The sequence below is a fragment of the Meriones unguiculatus genome, chromosome 7, assembly GCF_030254825.1.
Source record: "Meriones unguiculatus strain TT.TT164.6M chromosome 7, Bangor_MerUng_6.1, whole genome shotgun sequence".
Lineage (NCBI taxonomy): Eukaryota > Metazoa > Chordata > Mammalia > Rodentia > Muridae > Meriones > Meriones unguiculatus.
In genome coordinates, this window is record NC_083355.1 from 47,242,891 (window position 1) to 47,270,334 (window position 27,444).

Consider the following 27,444-nt stretch of genomic DNA (forward strand, 5'->3'; position numbering starts at 1 on the left):
CTGTGCAAGGCTGACCACCTGAATTGGATTCCTGGATGCCATGGTGGAAAGTGAGAACCAACTCCCAAAGATGTCCTTCCAGGGCTGGAGAAAGGGCTCAGCAGGGAAAGCCACTTGCTGTTCTTGCAGAGACCTGAGTTTGGTTCCCAGCACCTGCACCAGGCAGCTCACAACCATCTGTTCTGCAGTTCCAGGGGATCCAACAACCACTTCTGGCCTCAAAAGAACACTTATCACATACAGATAAGCAGACATACACATAAAATAGAAATAAACGTTGTCCTCTGATCTCCAAACATTGACCATGGCATTCGTGCACCCGTATTCACTAATAAAATTTTTTTTAAAAGTTTATTTTTTGAGACAGGGTTTCTCTATGTAGCCTTGGCTGTACTGGACTCACTTAGTAGACCAGGCTGTCCTCAAACTCAGGATCTGCCTGCCTCTGTCTCCCTGAGTGATAGGATTACAGGCGTGCGCTACCATGCCCAGCAAGAAATGTTTTTAAAGGGGACTATTTGGGGTAGCAGTTGCTAGAAAGAGGAAGTGATCTTTCTCTTTGGCTATGTGGTCAAGGATGTGGAATAAGACCCTGTTAGTCACTATAGTTTCACTACCAAAATTGCTTTAGTGTTTTGCTTCAAAATCTTACTCCAAGAGGGAGGTAAGGGATTGAAGAAAATGGGTAGTTTTCATTGGGTGTAGCGTTGCAGGCTAGGCTAGGCTAGAGACCTTTACTCCCCTCTCCCCCTTTATTTTGTTGGGTTTTGGATTTTCAAGACAGACCTTCTTTGTATAACCCTGGCTGTCTTGGAACTCTCTCTATAGACTAGGCTGACCTCAAACTCACAGGGACCCACCTGCCTTTTCCTCCCAAGTGCTGAGATTAAAGGCATGGACCACCACTGCCCAGTTTTTCTCCCTCCTAATCCCACTAGGTTGGATTCTAACCAAAATGAGATATTTTGTCACTTTTGTGCTTTAGCAATTAAATTAAGTGTTCAGCTTTGCTTAATACCAAAATGGGAGAATTGAAGCCAGTCAGGCTAATCTCTGATGACTTAGAATATACTCAGGTTTGGCAAGTTTTGACAGACTCCAAGAAGGCTAAAATAATACTAAAAGGTTCCAGTGTTTGCTGACTTGTCCCAGTCTTGAGGAGTTCCTAATTCCATGAACAAGACAGAAGAGGGTAAGGTTAGGACTAGATTTCCAGGAGTGGACTAAGGCAAGGGTGGATATTAGGTAGCCATTAAGAATGAGCACACCAGTGGCATACACCTGTAATCCTAGCACTCTGGGAAGCAGAGCCTAGCAGATCTTTGTGAGTTTGAAGCCAGCGTGGTCTACAGAGCGAGTCCAGAACAGCCAAGGCTACACAGAGAAACCCTGCATGACTCTAAAGTGGACAGGAAAGAATGTAGGGATGTGACTATAGTAGTGGAAATGGATTTGAACCTCTTTAAGAACCAGGATGTGGACTAGAGGTAACTTAGTAATATGCTTGCTGAGCATCATGAGTTCCTGAGTTCAATCTTTCATGTGAGAAAGCCAGGCATGGTGGTTTGCATCTGGTAAGTCCAGCACTGGGGAGATGGAGAAAGGAGGCTCTCTCTATAGCTCTCTGCCTAGCCAGGTTAGACAAACTGGCAAGCTTCAGTGAGAGATCCTGTCTCAAACCATAAGGTAGCGATTGAGGAAATCAGACACCTAACAGTCAACCTCTAGCCTACAAACACACACATACAAATGCATAGCCATAAACAGGCAGATATATACAGAATCAGGATGAGAGATTTTTTTTAAAGTGTCAAGAATTATTTCAGTTGTACCTACAAGATGAACAAGCTAGTCTACGTAATGACCAGTAAGCAATTAAACATAGGCGATGGATGCGTAATTTATTTTTGACACTATTCATTTATTATTTTATGTGTGTATGGGTATGTGGTGCATGCCATAGTATGTTTGTAGAGGTCAGAAAATAGCTTATAGAAATGGAGTCTATTCTTTCAACACTTAGATTTTTCCTTCACGAGGATGTTTACTAAGAATACAGACTGATGGTTAGGGTTAGGGGGTGACTCCCAGCAGGGCCACATAGGTGAGGAAGATCTTACTAGAGGAGATAACATCCTCACATACCTTCCACTTCTCTGGGTCCAGCCTCAGCCTGACAACCTTGGTCTAGAACATCAAGTTTTCACCTCAGCAGTTTACTGCCACTGTACCTGCTCTCTCCCTTCCACACTGGACACCTTGAACCCCCGCCACATAGATCTCAAGAATCTAATTCAAGTTGTCACTGTTAATCCAGAAATTTGCTGGCAAAAACCAATTCCACCATTTCAGGCCAAATTAAGGCAAGCTTTATTAAATATTAAATTCTGACCAAAAGATAACTTTCATCAAGACCATTCCCAGGAATTTCCTAGCTGGGAATGGCCTGGAACCATGTATTACAAGGGCTTAAAAGGGCAAACCTATAGACCACCATATTTTCCCATGAGGTTTTATTATTTTCCAAGAACTACAACTCCTAGCATTCCAGCAAGTTATCTGGTTCCTGGGCAGATGGGGCTTACAGGTTAATTTTGGACAGTACAGTCAACCATGGTAGCACACACCTTCATCTACAGAGCCATTTCATTTGCCCCTGGATGAGGAATTTAGATGATCACCATGAAGATACTAGAAGCCACAGAAAAAAGTCACCCAGAAAATGACAATCAGACGGAAGACTCTTGGAGAACACCAATATTTAAATAGAAACAAGAATCTACAGATGTCTGTAGTGTTTAGCAAAGGGGAGATGGCGATGACAGAAGAGAGAGACAACTCACATGAAGAGAGTATCAAGAAAAAAGGAATTTTCAGAGGTAATCAAAAGAAGCAACTACCACAGGGGCTGAGGCCTAGAAAGTGGGTATCAGTTCTGATGAAAACTTCACAAGCAGAGGTAATGAATACAGTAAGGGAGGAGAGGAAGGCATAGCCCAGCTTCCTGCATGTCCTTAGGTGAATCTCTGCCTTTCTAACACTCCAGAGTAACCCAAAAGCAGACTACCTCTGAGAAACAGGCAACCATAGATCAAATGTTAACCTTCTCAAGGTACTGGAGTAGCCAGGTCCCTTCCCTGAGGATCTCCACTACCAGGGTCCATCCACAGAACACTCTAACTGCCCTAATGGCTGGACCCAGGCCCCACTCTACTGAGTAAAAAGCACAAGCTCTGGACTTGAAAATCCACCAGTCCATACCCTGGAAAGCTCCAACCCTCAAGCTATATAAACCCTGTCTTCTGATCAATTTTCTATTCATTCTCCTCAGAGCAGAGGCAGCCACTTTTCTGGGTTCCTTCCTCCCAATAAATATCTTGTGTGAGGTGTGATTTTGTGGTATTCCTTGGCTCCCAACTACCAGGATACCTTCAGGGTATCCTGAACTATCAGGGAAACCTTCAGATCTGTAGCACTTCCATTGGGAAAGCCTTTTCCCTCGTTGCTCTGCTCTAACACTTTAGGAAAGCTTTCCCCTCAGAGCTGAAACACAAATCCTAGCCAATGCTTGATGGTGGACTGAGCTCAGAAACCAACGTCTGGACTAGGAATGAGGCTCAACATCAAAGCATTTGTCTGGCAAGCATGAGGCCTTCTTGGTACTGATCTGCACCCCAGGGGCACCTTGTGAAATTTCCAGGCTCTTACACATCAGGAAAAAGAGGGTTGTACCAGAGACATACGGTAAGGCAGTAAAAATAGTGAGTTTATTATAAAACAGATAGTGCTCCTGAGAAGGACCATATGCTTGTGAGCAGGAATCGGGAATCCCCTCAAAAGCACTGGGCTACAAGACTCATGACCAACTGCTTCCATATTTGTATATGGTGGCCTGCTTTTTTTTTTTTTTTTTTTTTTTTTTGGCATGTTATTTGTTACAGATAGTTCAGGTAGAAAAGAGCTTCCAGTCCTTCTCTGCCAACTGGCTTTTGGTATGTCATTCTGCAGAGCTGTGTGCACATGTATCGGTGAAGGACAACCTCAAGAGACTCTCCTGTCTCTGTCTTGCATCTGATCTTAGGAATACTAGAATTACAGATGAGCTCTACCACATACTTTACATAGCTGTAGTAAAATATCTGAGACTTGAAGGAACTTACAGGGGGATTACAATTCTCAAAAATTGAGATCAAGTGAATGAGCTTTAACGCCTTAAATTTTCCAGTAGACTTTTCTCTTACAAAAGTAACAAGTGCTAATAAATCACATCAAGTCTTCGTTGTTGCTGACATCTTATCTGAAGTACTGGTTTCAGTCAATATCTACTAATTCCACTTCAAAACTGAGCTTGGTATTTGGTGGAAGTTTGGCATCAGGCGGTCCCTTCTTTCCATAGGCCCATTCTGGCTCAATCTCCAGTGAAGGCTTTTCTCCTTTACTCATAGTCAGGAGGGCCTCATCCCATCCGCTGATAACCTGGCCTTCTCCAACCTTCAAACTTAATGGCTTGGCATTTTTCTTCTTCTGTGAACTTGTTTGAATATTAGTATCAAAAGCAGTTCCGTCTGGGAGTGTCCCTGTACACCAGCAGTGAACGTCTCCCTTTTTTAGGACAGGGTTCAGTGAACCCTCATCAGGAGTCTCTTCAGACTTGGTTTCTTTAGGTTTATCAACATTAAGTTTCACGTTTTTCACTTGCTCAGATACTTTACTTACAGTACCCTTGAAACACTTACTTTCAGAAAGATGGTTATAGGCAGTAACCAAATGTTCCTTATTAGCAGTCTGAGATACCTTTTTTTTTTTATGTTTCCCAATAATTTAAACTCTGCAAGAAACGAAGCTGAACCGTGATCCTGCAGAAACTTGATAATGTCCTTCTTGGGCAGCTGCTCGCTGTGCAACTGTTCCACGGTCCATGCATGCTGCTGAACAGCCACCACCATCTTCCCCTACTGCCTCCGCTGCAGTGAAAGATTTTTAATTTGGGCTTCCAGGAGGATTCTTTCAGGGAAGGTATTTATTAGAAGAAGTATTAACAGCATAGACAAACAAGCAGAAGCAGGGCAAAAGTTCCAAGAGTTTAGACCCTGTGGCCAGAGACAGTATGGCTGGGACACAGAATTCAGGTCACTAAGGTAGAGGAGGGGCCCTTTCTTACAGGTTTTACAGGAAGGAAGTGGTCCCATGCCACATGGCGGATTGGCACACTGTAAGAACGTACAGTTGGGCTGTCTCTGATTCCCAGCTGTCACCATGTAGGGAAAAGGGGAGGGGTCCCGCTTAATTACTGTTCCTCTGGGGAGCCTGCATGCATGAGCTGAGGGTGGGGAGACACACCTGCAGACAGGCTTGACCTGAGCTGGTCTTTCATGTAAGATTTAGCTAGTACTCCACCCACTGGGCCACCTTCTCAGCCCTCATATATATAATATACATGTACTATTTTAATTTCACGTATTTACCTGCCTGTGGAGGTGAGAGAACAATTTGTGGAAGTTGGTTCTCTTCTTCCATGTGTCTTCACAGGGATGAAACTCAGCCATCTTCATCCACTGGGTCAGCTCATCAGCCCCTAGTATTGACCTTGATGCTGCTTTCCACCTACTTTTATCGCTGGGCGTGAGGGTGCCAAAAGATCCATGTGTAGCAGTCAGAGGACAACTTATGGAAGCGGGTTCTCTTTCCACAACTATGGTCCTCAGGCTGAGCAACAAATGAGTGTATTGGCTGAGCCACAATGTCAGCACCTCAGATGTTTATCCTAATGTGGCGTTATTAATTATTAGTCACTTTTCTTCCCCTACACAGGGGTTCCATCTCAACAATTTTTTTTTTTTTTTTTTTTTTTTTGTGGGGGAGGTTGGTTTTTCAAAACAGGGTTTCTATTTGGATGCCTTGGATGTCCTGGAATTACACTGTAGACCAGGCTGTCCTCAAACTCAAGAGATCCGCCTGCCTCTGCTTCCTGAGCGCTGGGATTAAAAGTTTGTGCCACCACTGACTCACCACTGGCTCAACAGTTTTTTTTTTTAAACACACCAAAAAATGCAGAAAGGAAAAAAAAGTGCTACTCTGAACTCAAGGAAGGTCACTTCACCTATGTCATCAGCGTATTTACCATAAAAAAAAAAAAGACTGGGGTATCTGGCGGTACAGCGATTAAATAAATTTTACAGAAAAAAACGTTGCCATTACTTGTAACTGATACTGTCCTATAAAGCCGCGGCCCGCGCTGAGGCCTCTGGGATCGCCTACGGCGATGGCTAAGCCGGCCGGTTAGTCAACCAGGCGGCGGAAGCCTGGGCAGTACCTAAGTAGGTCCAACGGTAGGCGCCAAGGCCGGGGAGCGAGTCTGCAGCCCACCGTGGCCGACGCCACTGTTCCTCCGCCGAAAGCCCGCACAGAAGCTTTAGCACGGCACTTCCCGCGCGTCGTCTCGGCGCGGGCTGCGGCTGCGCGGCCTGCGAAGGCGGGAAACCTGGGCGTGCTCCGCGCGCGCGCGCCCTCTGGCGGAGCCAACCGTCCTGCCAGTACGCTTGCATCTTTTCGCCAAGCCCGTCCCTTCCTCTTCCCCAGCGGGTAGCGCGCGGAATTGTTGGGGCCCCTCCTGCGGGGGGCGGGGCTAGGACGCTGAAAGGTTGATAAAAGGCGGGGTCAGGTCATGGCTACACCCGTCGCTGGTCATTGGGAGCCCTCGCCCTTGACGCTCCACCACTAGCCAATCACAAACCTCCCAATACCAAGCGTCAACCAATGGGCTGTGCGGTCCGGCTGCTTCCGGCTCTGCGCCGGATTCGCCTCTTTCCCCTGGGCTCCCTGCGACGGGCGGGGCTCGGGGTGGCGGGCGTCGGCCTCGGTGACGCGCGGCGGGCTGGGGGCCAATAGGGGGCGGGATCGGAGATGATAGACGGGTCCAGCGACCATTGGCGAGGCGCCGGCCGTACTTCCCGTCGGGGAGAGAGTGTAATATGGCGAAGACCTACGATTACCTGTTCAAGCTGCTGCTCATCGGGGACTCGGGGGTGGGGAAGACCTGTGTCCTGTTCCGCTTCTCCGAGGACGCCTTCAACTCCACGTTCATCTCCACCATAGGTAGCGGGGCCTTGGGGCTGTCGGGGACCCGGGCTGGGCGCGCCCCTGTAGGGCTGGGCTGAGAGATCGACTCGGGATCCACCCGGTCCTAGGATCCGGGAGGGTCGCGGGGCCTGAGGGAGAACCGCAGCAGCCTTCAACTCCCTGCGGGAGCCCGGGCGGCGGCGGAACGCCAGGGACCGAGATGCAGACAGGGACACGCAGGCTGCTGCCTGAGTAACAGCCTGCCCTGGGCTGGGGTCCCGGCGCCTGTCAACTTTGTGTCTTCACAGCAGCCCTTGAGACCCTTGTTCCGGGGAGATCCCCGTCTTACGAAAGTGGAAACTGAAGCATGGAGGTAATCCTGACCTCGTGCATCGTTTCCCATGTGGCAGGCTCGGCCTGTGCAGTATCATACTCTGTAGCGTTCTTCGCGTTGGGTGCTGTGTTGCTGGAGGAGGAATTTGAAACTGAGGGAGGGTGTGGCATGCATTGAAGGTCACAGTCTACAGGTGTCAGGGATGAGATTTGAACCCAAGTGTGTCTGACTCCAAAATTCAAACCCAGCTGTCCCAGAGAGTTGTCAGCTTTTACTCTCAAAGGACCAGCACCACCGACCCAGCTTTAAGTCATCAGGACTCCACCCCTAAGCTCTTCTGCCTCCTCCCTGAGAAGGAGGATGGTTACAGCACCTGTCATCTCGGTAGGGATACAAGATAAAAGTTTCAATGAGAAACTGAGATCAGCCATGGCTATGTGCAGCCTTGACAGGCCACCTGTCACTTTCTGAACAGCTTTCCCTCAGGGCTGCCTCACAGTGTAGTTCAACAGAATTGGCTTGTGATGGCCCCGGTCTTGACGTCAAAAAAGGTGCTAACCATGTAGTCATGGCCTGCACAGAGACATTATCTGGAAGTAAGTCCCGTCAAGCGGAGTGGCCTAGGTGCTGGATGATCACCCCAGAACAAGATCACGAGGCCCGATTTACCCCAGTCAAGATGTGGTTCAGTTGTTGGAACCCTGGGTTTCATCGCTAGCACTGGGAAACCAGGTGTGTAGTGGTGAATACCAGTAATGAAGCACTAGGGAGGTGGAGGCAGGTGAGTCAGGAGTTCAAGGTCATCCTTGGGTGCATAGAATGTTCAAGGCCATCCTGGAAAAGGAGAACTTAGGGGATGATTTCTGTGTAATGGCAACTAAGTTATGTTGTCTCCCTGACCTGACTGTCATCTAAGTCATTCTAAGATGCTAATGCCATCTAAACCATTCTTCACGTGTCAGGTGTCAAGTAACAGGGAAGGGGACAAGAAATCATCATATCTGGATTCCAAGTACTGTTCATCCTTGAGCAAGTTCTAACCCTCTCTGATCCGATTTTATTTATAGTAGATGTTGCACTGTCTTGGTGGTTGGGTGGCTGCGAATCAGATCTATACAACCAGTGAAGGTGTGAGTTTGGAGGAAGCAGCAGGCTCCTTGAGCACAGGTGCATCAAAAGCTCCCCTCCCCCACCCAAACGTCCAGCTTTGGAGTCACCCTCAGGTGAGGACAAACCAGGAAGTGACAATAGCTGCCCACAGGTTTTGGCTTGCTCACAACAGACCTCAGTTTCCCATCCTCCGACACTTCCTAGTCAACAGCGACATGGTGATATCAGTGCAGGGATGGTTTTCGTTTGCTTTGGCATGTGTGAGTGCATGCATGTGTTCTGTGTGCATGCAGGAGGCTGGAGTTTGGCAGTAGGGGGTTCCTCAGTCATTCTCCACCTCACTTTTTTTTTTTTTACTCTGTTGGGAGGGCACATGCATGCCTGGTCAGAGGACATGTGTGGGTCAGAGGACAACTATGGGAGTCTGTTCCACCATATAGGTCTTAAGGATTGATCTCAGTTTGTCGGGCTTGTGGGCCTCCATCTTTGTTGGGTCTCTCACTGAACCTGGAGCTCACCAAGTGGCAAGAATGGCTGGCCTGCAAGCCCCGGGACCGTCCTTCTCTGTCTCACCACTGCTCAGATTGTAAATTCATGCTGCCGTGCCCAGGGTTTGTCATTGTTGTTGCTTTTTCATGGGTAACTCAAGTCCTCATGCCTATGTGGCAAGCGCGTTAGGGATTGAGCCATGCTCCAACCCTTGTTTGGTTTGTTTCTTTGAGACAGGCTAGCTATGTAGCCAAGCTGTCCTGGAACTCATGGGAATATGTCTGCCTCTGTCTCCCAAACTCTGGAATCACAGATATGAGCCACTGGTTTTATTACATTTATTGTGTGTGAGAGAGAGAGAGAGCGAGTGACAACTTGGAGTCAGGTTTCTCCTTCTGCCAGGAACTGAACTCAAGTCATCAGGCTTAGTGGCACCTTTACCCACTGAGCCATCTCAATGGCTGGTAATGCTTCTTTTACATCTTGTATGTGTTTGTTCAGTTTTTTTTTTGTTTTGTTTTGTTTTTTGTTTTTCTGAAGTACTGGGGATGGAACCCAGGGCCTCACACAGGTCAGTCATACATCTGACCACTGACCATTTCCATCTGGCTGGTTTAAAACTTGATCAAAGCTAGGCATGGTGGCACACGCCTATAATACCAGCACTCTGGGAGGCAGAATGATCACAGCTGCATCTCTGTGAGTTCAAGGCCAGCCCGGTCTACCAAGTGAGTCCAGGACAGGCAAGGCTATACCTGTCAAGAGAAACCCTGTCTCAAAAAAAAAAAAGGAAAACTAGATCAGAAAGCCCACTTAGTCTTACAGGAGACTGGCCTCCTTTATAGTGAGGTGGGTGTGACTGTCAAGATCACCCAATGAGGTGGAGGTTGGCATTTGAACCCAAGATCCCTCCCTCCCCAATCAGTACCACATGCCCACAGACCTTTGTGTTCTAGGAAAGTTACTCTCCTTGACCTTGAAGTTGAAGCCTCATAATTCTGGAGCCTCGTAAAGTTTACAGTTCCTAATTCAACTCATGCATTAATGAAAACCAAAAGGGCTCTAGACCAAGCAAGATGCATGGCCAGGGCTGGTTGCACAGCGACCCTGGACTTCTGTGTGTTCCTGGGCATGTGCGATACTTTAAGGAATGTGTCTGGAAGAGCCTGCCCCGCTGCTAGGTCCTAAAATTATACAGGAAGGTACATTCACACTGGCAGCCAGCAGCCTTCACTGTGCTCGTTAATGGACAGGATTGAGTGCTGTTTGTTTTCTGGGAGCTCTGCCCATGGGATAGGCTGTTCCCCAGAGCCCCATGAATTAGTTGTGGTGGGAACCTGGCTCTTCAGTACCCTGAACTCAGTTGTCAAGCCAGGCTCAGAGCCTGGCCACTTCCTCTGACCTGTTCATTGTTCAGGTAGCAGTGTTATCTGACCATCTTTCTGTTGTTTGTGATGGGCCTCATGTAGCCCAGCTGGCCTGAAAGTCCCCAGGTAGCTAAGGATTACCTTGAGTGCCTAATCCCCCTGCCTCCGTCTCCAGAATTCTGGGGTTGCTGGGGGGAATCCCAGGATTTTCCTAGGTGAGCAGTTTTCCGATCACAGTCTGTTTTTTATTTTTTTTTATTTTTAATGTTAAACACCTTTATTGATTTGTGTGAGTGCTCCTGCTATAGTGCACATATGACCCCCTGCATAGAGGGGGTGAGAGGACAATTTGGCAGGAATCTGTTCTCTCCTTCTATTGTGTGGGTCCTGGATCAAACTCAGGCTATGTGCCTTTACCCACTGAGCCATCTTACCAGTTCCACATTGGTGAGAGAGAGAGAGAGAGAGAGAGAGAGAGAGAGATTGAGGCTAGCTATGTTGGTCCAGAACTCCTAGGCTTAATCTTTCCTCCTGCCTTATTCTCCCAAGTAGTCTCAAACTTATTTGTAGCCAAGGCTGGCCTTGAACTCCCGATATGCTGCTTCTACCTCCAAGGGCTGGAATGATAGGTGTGTGCTGCCACCTCTGGTTTATGTGGTGCTGGGCCTGTGTGCAGGCCAGGCAAGCCCTCTGCCAGCTGAAGCACAGCACCAACCTCACATGTTTTTTCTCTTTCTCTTTTTTAATTTTATGTACATTAGCATATAAAGGTGTCAGATCCCTTGGATTTGGGGTTACCAGACAGTTGTGAGCTGCCATGTGGGTGCTGGGGAATTGAACCCGGGTCTTTTGGAAGAACAGACAGTGCTCTTAACCACTGAGCCATCTCTCCAGCCCGCCTCACATGTTTTTGAGTAACATGTATTAATTTAAGTAACATTCAGTTAATTTCTTTTTTTGGTGTGTGTGTGTGGACAATTTGTAGGAGCTGGTTTTTATGTGGACCCTGGGAACTGAACTGAAGTCACTGGGCCTGTTGGCAAGCACCTTTACACACTGCCATTTGCCAGCCTAGATGGTGGGTCGTTTGGATCTCCTCTAGACATGACTGAAAATCCACAGAGGGCCCAGACGAGGCGACTCATGCTTGTAATCCCAGCACTAGGGAGGCTGAGGCAGGAGAATCATTGAGTTTCCAAGTCAGCCTGGGCTGCAGGGTCTGCTGTGGTGCTGTTCTGTGAGTATAAGAGCCACCTCCTCCCTCCCTTCTCTTTCTCCTTCCCCTCCACCTCCAGAGACAGGGAGTCTCTGTTTCCCTAGCTGGTCTCAGATTCATACCTGGCTCCCAGCTTCTTTAGAGCAGCCGAGATGACCACTGGCTTTCCCTGAAGGTGGGATGGGGAGGTTCAGCAGACCTTTGCCTCCGCTCTATCCGCTGTTCCCTCTTGCACTTGCCTCCCAGCACACAGCAGATCTGTTCCCACTATGCAAGGTCCCAGTGAGTGCTACAACATATAGTGTGTAAAGCTAAGAGTGGACTCTATGCATGTAGCTGTCAGTGACCCCCTTACCCAAGCTCATGTGTCTAACTAAGTCCACATGGTTCACCCATCTGGGCTTGAGAGTGGATTTGTTCCTTTGGTCTGTTGTTGAAACTTGAATAGACAGCAGGTGTGGTGGTACACAGCTGGAATCCCAGCACTCGGGGAAGCAGAGGCAGGTGAATCGCTCTGAGTCCAGCCTGGTCTACAAAGGTTGTACAGGACAGCCAAGGCTACACAGAGAAACAATGTCTCAAAAAACAGACAAAACAACAAAATAATTTGAATAGACGCCTGTTCATATTTCCAGGAAAGTTCATGAAACTTGTGAGATTCTGTCTAAAATAAAACAACAACAAAAAAAGTGCTGTCCAGTGCAGTGAGATAGTTCAGCAGGTAAGACGCGCTTATAGGGAAGCCTGACGACCTGCGTTCAATTCCTGGGACCCAGAGAGAGCTCCTTCTGAATGCATCCCCCCGCAAAGATATGTTTTTTAAAATTCTATAAAATATCTTCAGAGTTTCTATGTAAACACCCTGCCATAGTATAAAGAGAATGTGAGTATAAGCGGGTTTTGGTGATGCTCAAATTGTGTATCACCAAAAATGGGTTGTGGGGGCTCCTGAATCATCTCTTGTACATGAAGAGATGAATGTGTATGGTATCTAGTGTAGAGTAGTATTGGTGGAGGAAGGCCCCACAAACCCGTTGTAAACAACTTGTACAGGGGAGGGGCATCAGATGACTGGAAGCAAGGACCATTCCAGAAAAAGGAGGTACAAGTATGAAAGCCCCATGGACACTTTGTATGTGCAGGGGACCAGCATGGCTGCACAGAAGGCCAATGTCTTAGTCATTGTTTTATTGCTGTGAAAGACACCATAACCAAGGTAACTCTTATAATAAGAGAAAGCATTTAATCGGGGCTTGCGTACAGTTTCAGAGGTGTAGTCTGTTATCATGGCAGGAGCATGGCGGTGTATATGATGGTGAAGCAGTAGCTGAGAGCCACATCTGATTTACAGGCCAAAAGAGAGATAGACTGGGTGTGGTGTGGGCTTTTGAAACCTTCAAGCCCACCCTCAGTGACACACACACCTCCAACAAGGCTATACCTCCTAATCCTTCTAATCCTTTCAGATACTTTCACTCCTTGGTGACCTTTGAGGACCCATGGCATGTCAGCCCCAGAAATCAAATCCAGTCATTAGGCTTGGCAGTGAGTCCCTTTATCTGCTGGGCTGTCTTGCCACCCCTTAATTGAAAAACAAAAAACTGACATCTCATTACCATAGCTGACATCCCATTGATCCACCCATTTAAAGCACACAGCTCAGCACCTTTTGTTATGCTTTGAGTTGTATATCCATGACTTAATTTCAGACTGTTTCCTTATGCCAAACAGTAACACGAGCATCCTCATGCCCCTCAGCCCTTTCTCTTCTCCATGCCTTGGCACAGTCCTTGTGTCTGGATGTACCTGCTCTGGACAGTTGTCACTCCATTTGTGGCCTTTCCTGTCTGGCTTCCCTTGCTCAGCATCATGTTTTTAAGGCTCCTCTACAGTATATCTATCAGATATAAGTCCTTTGTCAGTTCAGTGACTAAGCAATAACCCCCATAGTTGCTGGTCTTTCTGCCTGCAACTGGGCCCACTGGAAACTCTGGAGCTAAGGCCAACTTTGGGACATAGTTACAGTTACAGTTGGTTTTACTGTTTGTTGATGTTAAGACCTGATATCACATAGGTTGGCCTTGAATTCTCTGTGTAGCTGACCTTGACCTCCTGATCTTTATTCCTTCACTTCCAAAGTGCTAGGATTATAGGTGGGTGTCAGCATACCTGGTGCACACAGGCTTTCTTCTGTACAGATGGTTGCCTGCTACCTGTCAGAGCCCCGCCTCAATGTTACTTCCTAATACTTCCTGGTGGTGCCTCCTCTCTCCATCTGTAGTCCCTTCTGCTGAGGTGACTTGGAATCTCCTTGGCGCGCACTGTTCCTTCTCTGTCTCTTCTACAAGCCTTGGCGTCACATGTAGCTCAGGGGTACAGCATTTGCGTGCCATGTACAACAAGGTCTAGAGTTCCAGCCAGAGCCACAGGGAGAGGGCAGTGTGGTGAATCATGCCAGGAGGTGGAGGCAGGAGGATCAGGAGTTGATAGTTACCTTTGCCTACATGAGATTCTGTCTCAGAGATATCAGTAAGGAAGTAGCTGAAGCTCTGCAGTGGCTGGAGAGAGAGGCTGCGGCCCACTGGCAGCACAGTACTCTGGGGTGGTAGGCCAGCTGCTGAATGAATGCTTGGTGTGTGGACCTGGCCTGGAGGAGGCCCTAGGATGCCGCTGTGAGGCTGGAAAGGCGGGCCAACGGGAGACAGGCCAGGCTGTGTCCTAGCCTACCTCCCACCGCCTCCCAGCTCCTACCCAGCTGCTTAGCTCCCACAGCCTCAGGCTCTGCTTCTAGCAGGGGAAGATACTTCTAGAAGCTTCCAGTTGTTGATAGAGAGGACCCTGAGTTCCCAGGGACCCAGCACCAGCTGCTGCTCCGCAGGCCACAGCCCCATCTCCAGCCCAGGCTGGCAGCACAGGCATCACTGGCTTTGATTAACACCTTTATTCTTCCTTTTCTTTCAGGAATTGACTTTAAAATTAGGACCATAGAGCTTGATGGCAAGAGGATTAAACTGCAGATATGGTGAGTGCCTTACAGCCTTGCAGCACGACCATTCACTGCGATCAACACTTGGAACAGAGCTCTGGGGTCCCCCCTTCCTACACACATACTGTCCCTTTAAGACAGAGTCTTTCTATGCAGCCCTGGCTGGCCTGGAACTCACTATGTATGTAGATCAGGCTGGCCTCTAACTCACTAAATTCTGCTTGCCTCTGCCGCCTGAGTGCTGGGATTAAAGCAGTGCACTGCCACATCCAGCTCCATACGTGACTTCAAATTCCTGATCCTCCTGCCTCTCTCTGAGTGCTGGGCTGACAGGTGTATGACACAACACCTGGTTTTTGCAATGATGGGGTGACCCAAGTCCCATGCATACTAGGCATGCAATTGAACAAAATTCCCTGGCACAACAGTCCTTTTCCTCGGAAGGCTCCAGAGTTTCTTAACAGTCCAGGGAACCGTGCTCTTCTGGCCCCTGGGGCCAAATGGTTGTGTTAGGGGACAGAACCTGTAGGGAAGAGATACTCTGTGCAGTGAATTCAGGGTCCCAGGGTGCACAAGGATTATGTTGAACCTGAAGAGAGCCCTCCATGCCAGGAGGGAGCAGAGAGAGCAGAGACAAGGAGAGTACTTACAGAAGCTTTCATATGTGGGAATGGATAGTATCCTGAAAGCCCAGCAGATACGCCATAAGCCATGGCCCCTGTCACCAGCTCAGGCTGGTGGCTCTGCCCTCCCAAGGAGCTTGGGGAGCAGACAGAGGTGGTAGGGTAAGATACCTGGGCCATGAATTTCCTCTTTCTCTTTTGTTGTGACAACATCTCACCATGTAGCCCAAGCTAGCCTGGGACTTCAGCCTTTAGCCCCAGGTTCCCAGGCTCTGGGTTGACAAGTGTGCACCGCCACACCCAACTGGGAGTTTCCTCTGAGCCCATGGCCTCACCCCAAATTTTAAAGGCCTCATACCACTTCCTGTTTTCTTCCCTGAGGAGAGCCCAGGCCTCACTTCCTGGTGTGTGGACCTGAAACCCACAAATAACCTTAAAGCTAAGGCCAGACCCAGCAGCTTACACTCCTCAGCCCGGGGCATGACCTTGGCAGCCAGGGTCATGTAGAAAGGTTTGAGCATCTAGGGCTCCATCACTGGGGTGGTCTTGAGGGTAACCCAGCATTCTGGGAGGCTGAATTCAGCCAGCTGTGAGCAAACAGACTCAGATCACATCAAAGAGCACGCTGCCATGGGACATTGAGTCTGATCAAGCATTCAGCCAACCAGGTGCCCCTCCCCGTGGCATGTTCAGTTCTCTCTAGTCTCAGCATGAGCCGTCACCAGGCATGTCAGTATCTCCAGGGCAGCTTCCTGGGTGCCCTTGTCTACCTAGTCATCACCCCCTACCTAGTCTGACTTCAGACCTTGAGCCTGGATGAGGGAGAAGCCTTGTTTATCGTCAGGGTTTGGTCGTCAGTCCTGAGTTATAACCCATAGAAGTCCCTCCACTTCCAACACAGAGGCCACGCAGCAGCCTTTGTGCCCAGGTCCAAAGTGACACAGTCCTAGCAAGCCAAGCCCTCTGCCCAGCTCCTCCCTTTCCACCTCGCCCCTCAGCATTCTCAGCCAAGGGAAGAGTCACTGGAAGGCTGGTCCAGGCTACAATTAACATTCTTCGCCATGTATGCCCTCTGCAAGTGCCACCAGCGAGTCATCTCAAAACTAAATATAACATTGAAGTGAGAGCTTTAGGCTAGGAACAGGGCTCAGTGACAGGGCACATGCACACATAAAACACCGAGTGCTAGCCGCTGTGCCACAAGAAAGTAGCATTCAAAGCCAAGGGGTCAGCAAGACAGCTTATCAAGCAAGGTGTTTTCTGCCAAGCCTGATGACCTGAGTTCAATCCCCAGGACCCACACTGTGGAAGGAGAAAACCAGCTCCTGCAAGATACTCCAGACATGTGCTGCAGCGCTCACAAACAATAAAAATAATAAGACATTAAAGGCAAGAGGTAGGACTCGGACTCAGCACTAGACCCTACTGTAAGTCAGGTGTCCAGAGCCCTGGGGGGAACCTTGGGCTTGGGGACAAAAGGGCATGTGTCTGAGTAAGTTACTTTCCTCCCAGTCCTGAGGCCGGACCTAGGACACCATATGCACTAAGCAGACACTACCAGCAGGCACGGCTACCCATGTTTTACTCTTTGACATTGTCACACCAGGTAGACACCGTACTACCAGGCAGACCCTGTCCCTTTTTTATTCTGTGACATTCTTGCTCTGTATCCGAGGCTGTCCTGCCCAGGTCTCCCTGGTGCAAGGATGACAGGCAGGCCTGTAGCTCTGTAAGACCTGTTTGTAAACCACACATCCCATGTGCCTGGTCATGCAGACGCTACGTCCTTCACACAGGTGGTGGCAGAACACCCCATCCTCAGCATCAACTGCAAGGACCCCAGGAATAGAGGGTAGAGAGGACACAGTCCAGTGGAGTGTTGGGGCCACACCCGCAGCCTGGGGACTTGGAAGGGCTTCAACCTGTCCTCCACCTGCTCTGTGGACTCACAGGGACAGAGGTGATGCTGCTTGAGGAGGGGAGTTCAAGGGAGAAACCAGCAGACCATGGATGTCACTAATACCCGTCATCCTTCCCTTTAGGGACACAGCCGGCCAGGAGCGGTTTCGGACCATCACGACAGCCTACTACAGGGGCGCCATGGTACTGATTTCCTCATTGTTTCTGTGGCTTTCAAAGTGGAGACAAGCAGCAACACTAAGGCCTGTGTGGTTGACTTTGTTGTTGTTGTTGAAACAGTCCCAAAATGTAGCTCAGGCTGGCCTAGGATGCAAAATCCTTCTGCCAAATTCTGGGATGGCAGGTGTGTGCCACTGTACCCAGCTTGTTTCATGTGTTCTAAAAATGGTGTGTATGTGTGTGTTCGTGTGGGCACGCATGCATGTGTGTACGTGAGTGTGGAAACCAGGTCAGGTCGTCCTCCAACATTGTTCCTTGAGTGTTTCTCATTGGCTTGGAACTTGCCAGGTAGACTAGGCTAGCTGGCCGAAAGCTCCAGGGATCAGCCTGTCTCTGCCTCCCCGATACAGGGATTGTAGTACATGCAGTGTGAGTTCTGGGGATCAAACTCAGGTCTATGTGGTAAGCACATTATGGACTTGAGATATCTCCTCAGTCCCTTCTTTGGTTTTTGGTCTTTAGACAGTGCTTCCTGTGTAGCCCAGGCTAGCCTAGAACTCACTATGTAGCTTTGGCTGGCCAGGAACTCACAGTTTGCCTTCACCTCCCCAGGCTAGGATATCACAGGTGTGTGCTACCACACTTGCCAAGCCTTGTGGCTTGTGGAGCCTGTGTTCCAACTCCTTGGGCAACCCAGGACCCAACTGGCTTTAAAAAAGTCAGTGTGCTTTGATTGGCTCCCTGCAACTTCATCTCCACATATATCTCAGTTCCAGTGCGGGGATGAGTGGAGCATCAGGAAGCCCATCCTTCAGGTGAAGACAAGCCCTTGAGAATGGCCACGCGGATCACATCAGTGCTCTGGAATTTGCTAGAACAACTTGAAGGCTGGATTGGATTATAACATTATTCCATCTTCCACCTGGGCCTGCACTGGCAAACTTAACCTCACATATTTTCCCAGGAGATGGAGGAGGTAGTGTGAAAGGATGGAGTCCCACCCTGACCAGGACACACTTGTGTGAGACTATGTAAAACATGGCATGGAAGAACAAAGGGAGCAGTAGGAGCAACCCCAGTCCTGCCCAGAGCCCTAGGTCATACTGCCAGCCCTGCCTTCTCTGAGAAAGTGGAGCATGCCCCTAGGCAGCTGTGAATACAAATGGCCCCCTGCCCAGAGTCCTATTCTCTGTATCACCCTGGGCCTTCTATAGCCTGTCATTTAGAGCCAGAGACCACAGCTCCTCCCAGCAGGCTGTCTGCACTTTGAGGACAGCCTGTGTCCCAGTCCTTGCACAGGCCTAATGCCTGAGAACTCCTAGGGATACCTGAGGAGCCTGGGAGAGACAGGGTGAATGGCAACATTAAATTGAGTATTTAGAGAGTCTCAGGAAGGGCAGCCAACATTGAACACTCAATCCTGTGCTCTGCAACCTTAGCATCCTCGTTAAAATTAACCCTGTTTTCCCCCTTAAGGACACTGGAGTCCAGGGGTATCTGAGAGAGCCGTTTGGCCCTCTCTAGGCTCAGATAGTCACCCTGAGCCATCCGTTCCCCCATCCCCTGATTGCTAGAACCCTCACCTTTAGCCTGGTATCTCCTTGGATCATGGCCGTGCCCCTGAGTACAGGTGTGGATGTGAGCCCTGCTCTGAAGCCAGAACCCTGAAACTTGACAGTCCAGCCTCTCTGAGTCCATAGGTGGGTTCACTGGCTGAGCCCAGACCAGCACCAAGATGGTGGCAGTCTCCTTCAGTGTTGTTTTATTGAAACATGTTCTCACTGTGTAGCTTAAGCGAGCCTGAAATTTCTGATCCTACCACCTCAGCCTCCTGAGTGCTGGGGTGACGGGCTTGTACCACCATGTCTGGTTTCCGGTGCCTGTGATAGAGCCAGGGTTTTGTGCATTCTCGGCGGATGCTCTAGCAGCTTCACTACATCCCAGCCCAGTTTTTTGTTTGTTTGTTCGTTTTTTGTTGTTGTTGCATTGAGACAGGGTGTCACTGAGTAGCCCTGGCTGGCCTGGAACTCACTGTGTAGGCTAGCTTGGTTTTGAACTCACAGAGACCCACCATACCTGGGCTCATTTTTCTCTGGTACCAACTCTGTACCTGAGACTTATGTTAGCCTCTGTTTCAGCCTCCTGAGTGCTGAAATTAGTAACAGCCTGGGGGAACAGCTTGTTACTTTGTGTTTACTTGGTTCTGGTTTCAGTGCTGGGAATAGAACCTAGGCCCTCACACACACCTGCCGTTGAGCTGTGTCCCTGCGGATTTCTTCTTTTCCTTTGCAAATGTGGATGGCCTTAGAGATGGGCTGCTACATTCTGCACAAGACTGTACCCTGTAGTGGATGCCTGAAGGAGAGGGGCAAACAAGGCCTGTGCTCAAGCCGACAAGGGGTCTGAAAACCCAGCATACTTGATCCTATGCAGTCCTTGTGCTAGTGCCACCAAGTGAACCACTGTAGGCACCACATAGGCAATCCAGGGCAGTACCAGACTCCTGCAAATTGTCTTCTGACCTACATGCACACATGCGTGCAAGTTTGTGTGTCTGTATGTGTCAGAGGTGTGTGTATGTGTGTGTGGTCTCTTCAGAAAGCAGATCTTCTTGAGGCACTGGAAGGCACATGGGGCCAGGCATAGTGGATCCTGACCCCTCCAAGGGCAGGGCTTGAGTGCAACCCTAGCCTCAGGTTCCTGCCTGCTGTAAGCCTGGCACATGCTACATATGATGCCAGGTCTCCTGAATAGGTACTGGCTGCATCTGGAAGCCTTTGCAGATCCAAGCTCACATTTCTGTTGGCATAGGGAGTCAGAAAGGTACCATGGAGGTGGGGAAGATGTCAACTGACAGACTGGCCGAGACAGTGGTCATCTTTGGCAGTGGCCACGCCCATTCCTGATGGGTACACTACCTACCCTGTAGGGCCCCTTAAAACTCCTGTGCCTCTGTCTCCCCACCCAGGGTATCATGCTGGTCTATGACATTACTAATGAGAAGTCCTTCGACAACATCCGGAATTGGATTCGGAACATTGAGGAGGTGAGGGTACCTTTGTGCCTTTCCTGGGGCTGTGCCTCAGAGCCAGGAACATGGGGGACAGGTGGAAAGAGAGGGTGGAGCTAGAACACCTGCTGTCCCCCTGAAATCACCATTGGCCCAGGACCCGCACAGCGGTTGTTTGGCTGATCTTGTACTTGTTTCTGCTTGGTTTCAGGTGAGCATTTGGCTCTTTATAAAGAGAAGGTTCTGGAGCAGCAGAAACTTGTGTTTGAAAAGCGTGTTGCAAGCGTTAGGAGTTGTAGTGCCACGGGGCGTGAGCCTGTCCAAGTCCACATTCAGGTCAATAGCTGCTCACGGAGAGAGGCCTTCAGCTGTGAAGGGACGAGGAGCCAACTTTGTCCTCTGTCCAGTTGTTGAGGTGCTGGCCATGGCCATCCCCTTCCTGTCCAGCTCCACTTGTGTTCCTGATGACTAAGCAGCTGGGGCATTGGGTCTAGGGTGCCAACGACTTCACCCGTCCATAAAGCAACAAAGGAGCCCGTGTCACTGTGGACTCAGGCCTGGTGGGCGCCTAGGCTTGGCTGAGAGACAAGCCTTTTGTTTTTGAGCAGTTGCTTTGGGCTTGTGTAGGTGCCAGGCCTCGCCCCACTGTAGAAGCCATCTTGGTCAAAAGAGGACTTGAGTCCTGAATTTGGCTTTGGGGATATCCAGAGTGGTCCTCTGTTGGACAGGAGGTGTAGCAGACGGCTGAGTTCCTTCAGCACAGCTGCTTTCTGACATTCTCTCCTCTGGGAGGCACGGTTCTTTCTGCAGAGGAGCTGCAGGAGGGACTGACAAGGGAGCCATTTATAGGAGAGAAGTCAGTGCAGAGCCAGGCCTGGGTGCTTGCCAAGAACTTAGCCGGAAGCTTTGGCTGTTCTAGGCACATCATAGTTTCCAGAACCTAGAGAGATGTTGCTCAGTGGATAAAGGCACTTGTCAGCAAGCCTGATATCCTCAGTTCAGTTCCTAAGAACACACATGGTGGAAGGAGAAGGCTGTCTCCAAGTTGTCCTCCACATGATGTGCTGCCTGTGCCATGACATGTGCATGCGCGCGCGCACACACACACACACACACTGTCATAGAACAGCTGGGGAGGGCGTAGGTAAGGTCTCTCAGCACTGTTCAGGGAGTCATGGCCCCCTGTTTGCACTATCAAGAAGGGTTCAACAACTAGGGCTATGAGCTGCCAGCCACCGAGCAGTCCCCACCCTCCTGCTTTGACCCTGACCTGCCCCATTCTCTTCAGCATGCCTCTGCAGATGTGGAGAAGATGATCCTGGGGAATAAGTGTGACGTGAACGACAAGAGACAGGTGTCCAAAGAGCGGGGAGAAAAGGTGGGTGCTGGAGCCAGTCCTGCTGTAGGGGGACCACAAGATCATTTACAGCCTGGGGGGGCCCCTTCCTGGTCTTTTGAGCAGGGTGACATGCCATCCTGGCTTGCCTAAGATAGAGGATGACCTGGCCAGGACAGAGGCTGCTGGCTGGCAATGAGCTGTGACCCTGCCACCAGAGGCCAGGCACAGAGGGCACCACAGCAGGGAACAGAGCTGGTTTAAACTGCCTCTACTTCCTCCTTTGGCTCCCTCCCCACTTGCTGCAGTACCACCACACAACAAAAGAGATGCCCTGCCTGATCCATCACTACTTCAGTTTGGTCCCAGCCCCGCCCCAGCTTCCCTTCCTTAGGAACAGATGGGAGTCCACTGTGCTCATGTGTACTCTCCATTACAGCTGGCGCTCGACTATGGGATCAAGTTCATGGAGACCAGCGCAAAGGCCAATATCAATGTGGAAAATGTGAGTCTAGGGTTTCGGGGCCTTCCTTTAGGAGATTCAGCCTGGAGGATCGAGAGGAACTGGCCTCTGGCTCAAGGCCCCCAGTCCAGTGCTGCTCTGCGGCCTCCGCAGGGCGCCCTCTGTTGGGCGCTCAGGACACATTCTCCCTGACTCTCAGCAGATGAGGGAAACTGAAGCTCGGATTCCAGCCAGCCCAGTACCTAGGCCCAGCTGGGTTCATCTCAGCCACACCACTAATTCACAGCCGCAGCAGGGAGCCAGCCCAGTGCCGTGCCCTGATCCTCATGCTATTCCCCAAGGCAGTGCCAGCCTGGTACCTGGCCCTCAACTTCTCCCACAAAACCCTGGTGATGTTTAAAAACAGACCTACAGAGCCACCTGTAATTCCAGCTCTCAGGAGGCTGAGGCAGAAGGATTGCTGAGGCCAGCCTAAGCTATACATCAAGACTGTATCTGGGGGGGGGAACCTACGTTGTCCACATCACCCACAGGGTACCTGGGAACCTAAGTTGTCCACATCACCCACAGGGTACCTGGAGGACAGTGGCCAAGGCTTTTATCCCATTCACTGGCCTTTACCCCTACTCTTCCCAAAAGCTACTTGGGCCTACCCTTCCCAGCCTTTGCTACATTCCAGTCCCTTTCCTGCCATCAGATTCTTCTTCCCCTGTCCAGGCTAGCCCACCTAGTACACCCATGGCCAACCCCTCCATGCCTTCTCCCCTGCCACCACTTTCCAGGTTGCCCAACACTGCGTGGAGATGTTAAATCCAGCCTACCTCAGAATGTCCCCTTCATGGGGCACAGGCAAGCAGATTGAAATTTGTAGGTGTGTTTTGAGAGCCAGGCTTGGTAGTGACACCTGGACGAAGGCAGGAAAAACAGGAGATTGACATCATCCTCAGCTATAGGAGTCTGAGGCCAGCTTGGGCTACAAGAGAACTTCTGTAAAATAAAAGGGGAGGAGACTAGCATGGATAGAACATAGCCAGGGATAGCTAGTTCAGAAAGGTCTGGAAGAACCTTTGGGCAAATCACGTGCTCTCTGAGCCTCTGTGTCATTGAGGGCCAACTGAATACGAGCCTGCTCACACTTAGGACTGTTGGTCTAGGGGAGGCAGCCACACGGCCGCCCACATCCCACCACTAGAGGGCTCTGATGGCCTACTCTTTCCACAGGCATTTTTCACTCTCGCCAGGGATATCAAAGCAAAAATGGACAAAAAATTGGTGAGTCTGGGTCCTTTCTAGGTCTCCACATGGGATTCTATAGGATGTAGCCGTCATCGACCAAGGCAGCACATCACTGCCCAGGCCAACTGTGTGCGTGCGTGCATGCGTGTGTGTGTGTGTGTGTGTGTGTGTGTGTGTGTGTGTGTGCGTGCGTGTGTGCGCGCGCGCGCGCGCGCAAATGCAGCCAGAAGTCTGTCAGGTTGTCGGGTGTCTTCTTCATTCAGTTCCCACCAGCTTTTGAGACAGTCTCACTGACCCTCGAGCCTGCTGGTCAGGTGTGGTAGCTGGACAGTGTCCAGGGACCCTCCTGTTCCCTGCCCTGACTGGGACTATAAGCACCACCATCCTGGCTTTTTTTTATTTAATGTGTATGGATGCCTTGCCTGTATGAATGTCTGTGCACCATATGCATGCTTAGTGCCCTCAGAAGCCAGAGGGACTGGAGTTACAGTTATGTGCTGCCATGAAGGTGCTGGGAATTAAACCCAGGTCCTCTGGAAGAGCAGCCAGTGCTCTTAACTGCTGAGCCAGATCTCCACACCTGTCTGTCTGTGTGTCTGTCTGTGTTTGTTGAGTCAGGATCTCGCTATGTAGCTCTGGCTGGCCTAGAATTCCCCATGTAAATTAGGCTATCCTTAAACTCCCTGACAACTGTCTGTCTCTGTCCCCTAAGTCCTGGGATTAGAGGTGTGTACCTCCATGCCTGGCACCTTATTTTATTAAAGGTGTTTTTTTTTTTTCTTTTGAGGGGGCTGTATATACATGAGTGCTGGTACCTGAAAGGCTGCGGGCAAGGGATCGCTGTGGCTGAAGCCATAGATGGCTGTAAGCTGTATAGCATGGCTGTTGGGAATCAAGCCCAGGTCCTCTGCAGGAGCAATTGGTGCTCGTAACTGCTGGCCTGTCTCCAGCCTCCACGCCTGGCTTCTTAGAGAAGTGCTAGGCGTCAGGCTCTGACTGAGTCATTGCCCCAGCCTTCTAAAGCCCAGCAGGCCATTGCTGAGAAAAGACTGTGAGCTTCTCCTGACCGACCTCAGTATGTCCTGAAGCCTGGCAACAATAGGGACACAATGTGACCCTGCCCTTCCCCAAACCCCGCTGTGTGGCTAGAGATGGGAGAACACTCCAAAGTTCTCTGAAGTCTGATCACCCGAGTGTGGGTGAAATACAGCCTGCCCTGCAAGTCTCCTACAGCATTCATCCTGGGCTGTGAGTGACAGTGAGGCACAGGTGATCTCAGTAGCGTCTCTGTGGTGACATCCACACAGCAGCATTCCCTGGAAAGCAGTACACCAGATAGGTGCAGTAGACAGCTCCCGCAGCTGTGTTTGCTGCCTTGTTTGTATGTTTTGTTCTTCAATATAACATGCTCAGGATTGGAGTCCTGGGTGTGCAAGATAACTCATGGTGAGAGATGCCGGGAACCCATGCTAGGGGGAGAAAAAACTGACTCCTACAAGCTGTGCTCTGACCCACACACCCACTCACATACACGTGTTAGTTATTTTTATATAACTGTGTTTGTTTCTCTTAGTTTCCCTCTTAACCCGGCTATCATAAATAATTGAGACTCTGTATATTTGTTTATAATAAGCTTCACAGTACAGGAACCGTACAGATATTACCCTATTCTTAACCCTCTATGCTAATTTGGTTTTCTCCCAGTGTGCAACCCAGGGAGAGTTGCATTTTTTAGCTTTCCTGCTCCAGCTCCTTCTCATCTTTCCTGGACTTTTCCTGTGACTCAGTCCCCTTGTGAATCCCCTAGCTGGTAGGAAGTCCAGCCCTATTCTTTCCCCTGCTCAGTGACTGGCTGTAAGCTGCTTTATTGACATAGCAGGGGACCATTGGGGAGCAGAGTTTATACAGTATTAAGACAGGAGATCCTCAGAACAAGGCTTGCAACCAGATATGGGAGACACAGAAATATACAATAACCTTATGCCTGCACACACATAAATAAATGCAATTTTCAAAAGCTTTCTTTATAAGAAAGATTAGAGTTTAGGTCCTGTGTCTTTAACAGCAGATGGACCTTGGCACCAGTGGGCACAAGAGGGAGAAAACCCTAAGGGCACTGTTTTCCCTTGACTGCCTCCATGATAGATGCTAGGGAAACTTAGCATAGATAGATGGGTAGATGATGGAGAGAGGTGGGGAGGAAGGAAGAGCAAAGGAGAGAACAAGATGATTTGTACCATTCAGGGATACCAGTGGCTCAGTGGTAGAGCACATAACGAACATCCATGAGGTCCTCAATTCAATACCTGATGGTGGCAAGGAACAGAAAAGTGTGGAGAGGGGTGTGTAGGTGTTGATGGGTAGGGAAAAAAGAAAGGGTAAAGGCCTGGGGCATGGTAGAAAGCAAATGAAGACTGGTCTGTGGGCTTGTGGGAGGTAAATGAACTGTTAGGAGACACTGGGATGTTCCTGGAAGAGAGTGGGTGATTTGGAGGGTAAATGGCTGCAAGAGTCTGAGTGGATGTGATCAGTGGTAGGTGGATGGGAAGGATACTAATGGGTAGTGGATGGGCTGGAAGATAGAGTAGATGAATAGGTGGGCAGTGGATGAGTGGATGGTTAGGCGATGCTGATGGTGGGTGGGGGTATTTGGGTGATTAGTAGGCAATAGTTGAATGACAGGAGAATGCAAGATGATGCCTGGCTGGCTAGTGGGTGATTGGGTCTGGGGCAATAGGTCCTGGAGTGATTAGTTAGTTGGACGGTGCTGGACAGACTGGATGACTGACAGCTGTCTACGGGTAGTAGGTGGTGCTGGCAGTCCACATTAAGTAACAAGGCAAACTTGTGACTTCAGGAAGGGAACAGCCCGCAGGGGAGCAGCCACGGGGTCAAGATCACAGTGGAGCAGCAGAAGAGGACCAGCTTCTTCCGGTGCAGTCTTCTGTGAGGACAAGCGCTGCCCATCCTGAGCCTGGCTCAGCCCAGCTGACTGTGCCTGCCCCGGGCGAACCTCCACCTCCGCTGCTCGGATACGGCCGCCCGGACACAACTGAGAAATTGATTATTTTAGTAACCATCTGATCTTTTCCACCTTCAGAGATGGAACAAGTTAGAATTTTGCTGTTTTTCCTGGGTCATCTGCCAGTCAGGCCTATCCGTCCCTTTGTTGCATTACCACAGATGAAGAGAGGTTGGGTGCGGGCATGGCAGCCACCATCTCCAGCCTTCTGTCCCTGTACCTCCACCACAGAAGGGAGGCCAGTGGCAGTGCCCCGGCTGCCTGGCCCCGTACTCTGAGCACCGCCACCAGGGCCACCGAGGGCCAAGCCTGACGCCTGCCTTCACCTGTTTCGGCTTTGGACAAGTGACAAAGAACCACGTCCACGGCCTCCTCACGTGTCAAACCAAAGGGAAGCACAAACGAAGAAAAACCCACGTAGAGGATTTTGGAAGAAGTGGATGGCCCTCACGGCCAGAGCAGGATGGGAAGCTGTGGTCCAGCACTGAGGGACATTGCACACCCACAGCAGGTGGCCCCAGTGTCACCATCACTCACCCACGACCCACTGTCATTGGGCCACCTGCCTCAGTGGCAGCAAAACTGCCTCCCTGCTCTTCTCGTCCTCATCCTCTGGCTGGCACTACTCAGACGTTCCTTTTCTAGCTAAGATGATTTTTTATTTTTCCAGATTCCTAACACCATGAAATGATTCCGTCTTTGATTCTCTAGCAGCAAACCAGGGGTCAGGAGGCAGCGTGACTGCCCCACCCCAGCAGGGGCACCTGGCCCCTGAGACCCAGACAGGCATTCCATGGCACAGGGCCACCCTGCAGTCTTTACCCAGTTGCGTTTTGACAGCTCTGTCCTCCTAGAGTGGCTGATTGGGACCAGGTATCCTGGCGGGAGGGGTGTCGTCTGGGAGCACCTTTCTTTTTACTCTAACCTTTCCCCAAGCTGCTGTCAGTCCAAGCTGTCAGCATCCAGATCTCCCTTTTTTGAAATTAAAACGAACGTACCAGCAATAGTCACCTGCCCGCCCTGGAGTCTCTAATGTGCAGTTTTGCTGACCCATTCACTCAGAACCTTGAAGTACATTCAGAAAGCAGCACTCTGCCCACCCGGTGGCTGTGTC

General features: G+C 50.0%; 1 protein-coding gene and 1 pseudogene across 1 annotated transcript; one reads left to right on the forward strand and one right to left on the reverse strand.

The window, feature by feature from the left end:
• Window positions 1-3,740: 3,740 nt before the first annotated feature.
• Window positions 3,741-6,602, reverse strand: LOC110558752 (peptidyl-prolyl cis-trans isomerase FKBP3-like; annotated as a pseudogene).
• Window positions 6,603-6,914: 312 nt separating this feature from the next.
• On the forward strand, window positions 6,915-27,340 carry Rab8a (RAB8A, member RAS oncogene family). Its single transcript, XM_021653842.2, has 8 exons — window positions 6,915-7,095; window positions 14,537-14,597; window positions 17,227-17,287; window positions 20,232-20,309; window positions 21,562-21,651; window positions 22,049-22,114; window positions 23,294-23,344; window positions 26,166-27,340. Exons 1-8 carry the CDS (start codon window positions 6,972-6,974, stop codon window positions 26,256-26,258), a joined length of 624 nt encoding a protein of 207 aa, XP_021509517.1. The 5' UTR covers window positions 6,915-6,971; the 3' UTR covers window positions 26,259-27,340.
• The last annotated feature ends 104 nt before the right edge of the window (window positions 27,341-27,444 follow it).

Excerpts from the sequence above, each read along its gene's own strand:
- Rab8a (XM_021653842.2), top strand. The coding sequence starts at position 6,972 with ATGGCGAAGACCTACGATTACCTGTTCAAGCTGCTGCTCATCGGGGAC. Across the intron at positions 14,598-17,226 it reads AGGATTAAACTGCAGATATG|GGACACAGCCGGCCAGGAGC; the intron begins GTGAGTGCCTTA and ends CCTTCCCTTTAG. Across the intron at positions 22,115-23,293 it reads CCAATATCAATGTGGAAAAT|GCATTTTTCACTCTCGCCAG; the intron begins GTGAGTCTAGGG and ends CTCTTTCCACAG.